General features: G+C 41.8%; 1 protein-coding gene across 1 annotated transcript; it reads right to left on the bottom strand.

The window, feature by feature from the left end:
* Nucleotides 1-307: 307 nt before the first annotated feature.
* kics2 (KICSTOR subunit 2) lies at nucleotides 308-4596 on the bottom strand. The gene is made up of 3 exons (XM_075472236.1): nucleotides 4089-4596; nucleotides 2395-2680; nucleotides 308-1451 (listed from the first exon to the last, which is right to left on the bottom strand). The coding sequence occupies exons 1-3, from the start codon at nucleotides 4318-4320 to the stop codon at nucleotides 632-634; spliced, it is 1338 nt and encodes a 445-aa protein (XP_075328351.1). The 5' UTR covers nucleotides 4321-4596; the 3' UTR covers nucleotides 308-631.
* Nucleotides 4597-6758: the final 2162 nt, after the last annotated feature.

The following is a 6758-nucleotide window of genomic DNA, read 5'->3' as shown; positions in this document are numbered from 1 at the left end:
AAGATTGCATTGTTTGTATTTGCCTTTTACTCAGCATCCATTTTTTTTTTTTTTCCTTTGCAGTAAGTGAACACATTACTGCTGGGATGCAGTCAGTGAATGAGCATGTATTCATAGTCTGTGAATGCACCACCTTTAAAAAAACATGTTTCATTTACTGTAGTTTCTTGTTGCTCATCAGCTGACAACTAAATCAATATTGGCTAATGTTGTTGACTGGTTATTTGATACAAATCTAATAATTTGATCAACTATTGTTTGCATACAAATGGAATTTATTGTTGAGAAAATGGCTCCAGACATGTAATCATCTCAAAACTTTATTTTAATTGCAACAGATGACAAATAAAAAGCTGTTAAAACAGTTAATAATGAAAATAGAAATTAAAAATTATTTCTACAAAAAGGTTTTCAGCAGCAGCAGTGTTCTCTCTTAAGTTGTGTCACAGTGTTAGAATCAGAAGGTAAAATATATTCACAGAACAGTTGAAATCTCTTTGGTCTAGACCATTTTTGGCAAAATGAGATTCAAATCTGAATTAAGCCAGAACTGGACCTCAGAAAACACTTCACAAAAGAAGAGCGGCAAGCTGTGAATGATGAGCGTTTCGTCTTTCTTCTGATGTGTGGCTCAGCCCTTTGACCCTGGTTTGAGGGTGCTGAAGGGTTTGGAGTTTCGAAGAGAGCTGGCAATCTCCTGCAGAAAGGCAGCGATGTGCAGGTCCTTCTCAGACTTCCTGCCATCAAATATAACCACCAGAGTGAAGTGCGGCTCGGGCCGCGTCAGGTAATAGGTGCTCTGGACCTTATCGTCGTAGAAGTGCACCACCTTGTCCAGAGTGTTGAGCTCAGCGGCACGGTCGCCCATCATCATGATGACGTTCGGCCAGTGGGTGAGCGGCCGCTCTCCTGACGGCAGCGACACCACAGCGGGGAACTGCTCCACGCCCTTTGGTGCCTCCCGGTATGAGTGTGGGTGGTGGTATCCGTGGCCCTGGAAGCTTTCTGATCCGCGGTTGTCAAACACCAGTGACACATTGCTGGCGTCATGTTTTCGAATGAAGGTGGAGATCTTTCCGTGGTAGTCTTGCATGGTGCGAGCAGTCAGGGCTCTCATGTCGGCCGGGGCCGTCTGCCGGCTCAGGGCTTCGTGGAAGTAGAAGCTGAACTTGGCGAGCAGCGCCGCCTGGAAGCGCTGCAGCCACACGTACAGGTGAGGAGGCTGCACGGTTTTCTGGGACTGACCTCCAAACAGATTCTTGCGGGTCTCTTTTTGCCGCTGGAAGAGCTGACCCCAGGCGGTGAGCTTGGAATGGGCGCCGTGCAGGCTGAGCAGGGCGGGCAGGAAGTGCCACTCTGACACCTGGGCCTGGCAGCGCAGCAGCTGGGTCACCACGTCCACCTCGGTCTGGAAGCCCTCCTCCACACGACACAGGATGGGATGGTGGAACCTAAAAATTAAATAAACAAACTAAATTGAGCTTATATCGATAATTCATCAATATAAGGAAACTGTAGAATTTATGAAACACTTTAAAGAAAAACACATAACCCTTTGTTGATGTGTGCATGTATTTAGCAACATAGACCTCCTTTTGGGGACAATAAAGTACTTCTATCTTCTCTAGCAGTGGCTGACCTAATTTTCAGCGACCTGACAGCAGCTCAGAATGTGTTCAGGTTCGAGTGTGAACCACAAACTGCATTTACTTTCCTTGGGTCTGCTGCTGAGCCCATCACCTTCACCCTTCAGTGCACGGTCAAACTAGCGCCGTGCAGCGTGTCACCTGCAGCTCAGCCGACAGCTCAACGCACTCAGTTTGTGTTGAGCTGTTCCGCTGACACGCTGTTCTGCTGACACGTCTTAGGGGGAAAGCCTGGAATCCTGCTTTTGTTGGATTAAGCAGCCAACCTGAATATGTCATTCTCTCCTTTGTTTTTTTTTTGTTTTTTTTCCCTTTAATTTCTTTGTCTTACTGAAACCCAGGAATAAAAGAAAGCTTCAGTGGGGAAAAAAAAAAGAGTTTCTGCTACGCTAAATTTAAAGAGGGAAAACTCCAGGATTTAGATCTTTAAAGTAAAAAGAATGAGGCAGGTTTCTTCATGAGAATTACTCAAAAATTCAGTTTCAGTCACTGTTTGCCACTTGAACTGGAAAAAAAATATTCAATGACTCAAATAAGGTCTGAAATAGCTCCAAAAACACAGTAATGCACTGTTTTGTAAATATTTAATTGGATTTTGAAAGTAAAATTTTAATCTATCAACTATAAAATAAATGTTGGGATGTAAAAACTACAATATTTTCCTGAGGACAGTTGTGGTGCATTAAACAACAGCGCCTTAAAACAGCTTTTAAGTACAGTTCTTGAGTAAATGTGCACGGATACACACTTGGAGCTGTATTTCTGCAGGACGGCCTCCAGCGTGGTGACCAGCTCTTCCGAGTTGATGCTCTTCTGGCTGCCCAGCGAGTGCAGCTTCTCGTACAAGTCTGCCATTTCCATGCGGGCCTGCGTGAAGTGGCAGAGCTGCTCCGACAGGTGAGACAGCAGGTCTTCCAGGTAGGAGGAACCCGGCTGGCTGTGGCGCCCCATCGTCACCACTTTCCTGAGCTCGTTGTACAGGGAGGTGTAGACGGTGCGGATGGAGTCTTTACGGCTGAAGAAGGACTGTCCGCCTGCAGGGAGGCAGGTGGAGGAAAGTGCTGATTAGACTTCTTCTGTGTGCTGGGTGAAAATGGTTTTAATTCATGTGAAAGAGCGCCATCTGTTGTTGGAATTACGTTGCTGACTTTCAATGAAGGCTCAGCGAACTTCCCAGAGTAAAACAATTTTGTTTAGCTTTTTCAGTTAACAAGATGTTATGTCAACCAAAGAAAAGTAGCCAAAACAGTCTTCAAGCTAAAACATTTGTAAATGTATCTATATCTATAAATGTTGTCGGAAAATCATGAATAAAGCTGGCACGGTATGTGCAATAACACCTTTTCTCTATGGTACTTCATTCATAATACAGAAAACTGAACGTTATTTTCATTTCTAATTATACTAATTAAGATTTAGTTTAATACTTTTGTTTTAAAACTGGAGACAACAGCAATGTTTTACTATATTGTTATGTCTTTATACCCAAAATGGAGTTATATTCTGAAATGGTGCATTAATAAAACAGTATAACAGATCAGCAGTAACATCATGGAAACATTGATTATCTTGTTTGCAGTGGATGCAGCGAGTGAACATTATGTCCTATAAATAAATGTGTTGGAAGCAGAAAAAAAGAGTCACACTAAGACGGGTCAGAACACAGCTGCAGCTCTTGAGGGATGTTCTGCTCGGCAGTGGTCAGAACCTAGCAAGAGTGGTCCAAGAAAGGATGACCACTGTACTGGAAGCAGATCGTGGGTCTCCACATGTTGTACGATCAAACAGAGGAGTTACTGTAAAGGTGCCAGAACACACAATGCACCGCAGGTTGTTACTTGTGTGGCTGTGTAGCTGCAAACTGGTCATGGCACTGACAACAACAAACAACAATTTTCAAGGTGTTGGCTTGGCCTCTGAATTCAGCAGGTCTCAATCCAATAGGCCCCACCTCACAACCTGCAGGAGTTAAAGGATGACAGCTGGGTGACAGATACCACAGCAGACCATCAGAGCTCCTGTGAAATGCCTTAATGGATCGGGGCTGTTTTGGTAGGGGGGGAAGCGGCATTTACTCAATGTTCGGTGGACGGTCATAATTATATGGCCGATCTGTGCATATCATGGCCATAATTATGATAAAGCGATGTTTGTATTCTGCCCTGAAAATACTAAATATGGGGACTAATAGTGTGATGAATATTGCAGAGATCTGGCTTGTTACGCGGATATCAACATTTCACTCTGCATTCATGCTTTTTCTCTCTTTTTTTTTTTTAAAGTACGCAACAGAAAAACATGTTGCGAAAAACTATGTAGTATTCACAAAAGTTTGGAATAAGTCCGATTTGTCCACTCCAAAATCTAAACTGGGTGTAAAGAGAATAACCCAGCAGAGAACAACTGTAAGCGGTAATTATAAGTAAAGTAGATCAACGTTACCGATCTTCTGTCCGAGGAATGTCATGTTGTGGTACACCTTCTCTGCGGCGGCCAGGTGAGCCAGAGCGGCCAGCAGCGCGCTCCAGATAGCCCCGGCGCTCTTGCTAATGTCTTTCTCTTTCTCCACGTAGTCCTTGGCTCGGTCGAAAGAAAACATCCCGAGCTGCGTGAAGAAACTCTCAAGGATTGCCCGCTCCCTTGGGACGGGCCGCAACTCCTCCACCTCCGTCATGGTTCGTAGGTTCTCCCGAAAACTGACCAGCTGCCACTCGGGGCAGCTAAGGGTTAGCTGGCCGTGTTAGCAACATGAAGTCCGGACAAGAAAATATCTGTCTTCTAACAAAATACATGAAATATACTGACTTTCAAGCAGCGTGGCATTCTCACAAAACGTATCTGTTTATATTTATCCCAGTGGACACATTTCAAGTCAGACAAAAACGTTAACGTATTTTAAAAATGTAACTGGATCCAGGTAACTGCACATCCACTCGACGCCATATTGGATCAACCGGATGTAAACACCACAGAAAGCCAAGCAAACCACACACGTTCACGCGACGTTTGCAAAAGACCCATTTTTGACGTACGCACAGAATATAGAGCAGAACAGTATACTAAATGTGTATATTGTGATAGAATATTCAAATTATGAAGTTATTTATGAAATATAAGAAAGGCTCGAAAATGTGCTCAAACTGAAATTTTTTTATTTAATAATTCTCAAAATATGGAGCTTAGTGTGTAACTTTGTTGACAACTTTACGTATGACTTCACAGCTAAAATACAGAAGGGCACTTTTACAGATTTGTGTAAACTTTTGCATTCGCCTAGGTAATTACAAACTGCAGTACACAGAAACATTTAAATCTGAACAGTCATAGATTCATGTCCATACTTTTTAGTTTTGTGTGCACATTTAAAAGTTTCTGTACACATTTATAGATGAAAAATTTACAGTTGTCAGTGTGCATTTTCTGAATTAGTGTGTGTATTTACGTTTTGCAATGCACATTTATATTCTAGTTAAAAACTTAAAGTTTCCAGGATGCATTTACTGTGCACATTTATTGTTTAATGTACAATTTGCAATACTCATAACACTTTTACAATACTGTGCAAAAATATTATATAATAATATTATTTTTTATATTTCCTTCCAAGCAGTCAGACTTTCTTGTAATCTTTACAAGAGGTCTTGAGCAATATATCTCCAAGTCCAAGGACTTTTTCACTTATTTTCAGTATTTTCTTTGTTCCCATTTTTTAGTTGCATTTTTTTAAGTCTACAGCAGATAAGTGGTATTTGAAGGTGAAAAAAATCAACATCAGTGACAGCAACATCAAGAAGGAACACAAGAAGCTCAAAAAATACTAAGGGCTGCAGGAGGAAGTTGAAAGCTCTGAGAAGTGAAGGCAACAGTGGTGCCAGTGGTAACCAGCCATCAACCCCAAACTGGGAGAATGGCTTCAACAGATCACAGGAACAACATCAGAGATCTCCATCCAGAAGAGCACAGTTGTAGAAACAGCTGAGATGCAGCGTAGAACCCTCAAACTCCCAGGAGGACCCCAGCTTGAAAGAAGGCACTGCTAACAAGAGGCGAGTGAGGAGTTGGTTTGTTTATTTATACACTCATGTGTATAATAATCCCAACTGATTTGACCAGCATTCAAAAACTACACTTCCCATGAGTCTTGATCTTGTGCATGCCATCAAACTCGCTTTCTCACTGCATGGGTGGATCAGCACTGCCTTATAAAGTGCAAGCTGCCCCAAAAGGAGGTCAAATCACATTTCCTCTGATTTTCATCAGCTCAGCTCTGCTCGGTAGGTGATTTCAGCTGTCTTCCTTACATGTTTATTCAAGCTTTGCAGTCATCTCGGTAAACTAATGCTGTTTAATCAGACTACAAGTGAACTTCAGCTTCATGTGAAGACTTTCATATTGAATTCAAATATAAGTGTGTTTCTTCATAGATAATGGAAATAAGTGTCCTCTTTTTGTGTGTGAACTTTGCATGACTTTGATAACAGAAGAGCTCTTTGTAAGTATTTAACTCAGATTTCTGTATTCTTGGTTAACATGTTTACAAAAAAGGTAATAAACACCTGCTGATGTGGTTTTATAAGTACAAACTCTGATATGATACGGAACCAATTTTTCAATTACTAGCAAACTTACCTCATGTGTCCACTGGAATTTTGGACTATTCGTCTCCAGTTCTTTGAGATTTGAAGGCTCCCCTGTCATCTCTTTGGTCTTTAGTTTCCTCCACAGATTTTGGATGGAATTGAGGTCAGGGCTCCACTAGCATAGTCTGTTTAGTTTAGGAACCTTCCAAACTGAGTGAAATGACCAAAAGGTATGTGCAGCAGCCATGAGAAGAGCTGTTTGAATTCTGTAACAATATGATTAGATTGCACATTTGTAGTGTCAGTACTGCATACCCCCATCACAGCTTGATAATCATGGTTGTCTTTTTCTAAATCCTTGGGAATTTTTTTCCTACCATCTTTTCTTAACCCCATGACTTTCTCCAAGAGTTCAAGGAAAAGAGCTTAAGAAAAGATGATAGGAAGTCATTTTTATTCTACTCAACCGGACCCCTGGACTCTGGTTGAGCCAATCCAACATGTTGACACCTTGTTAACTATTTATTGATCA

The sequence above is a fragment of the Odontesthes bonariensis genome, chromosome 8, assembly GCF_027942865.1.
Source record: "Odontesthes bonariensis isolate fOdoBon6 chromosome 8, fOdoBon6.hap1, whole genome shotgun sequence".
NCBI lineage: Eukaryota > Metazoa > Chordata > Actinopteri > Atheriniformes > Atherinopsidae > Odontesthes > Odontesthes bonariensis.
This window is presented reverse-complemented; position numbering and strand designations above follow the sequence as displayed.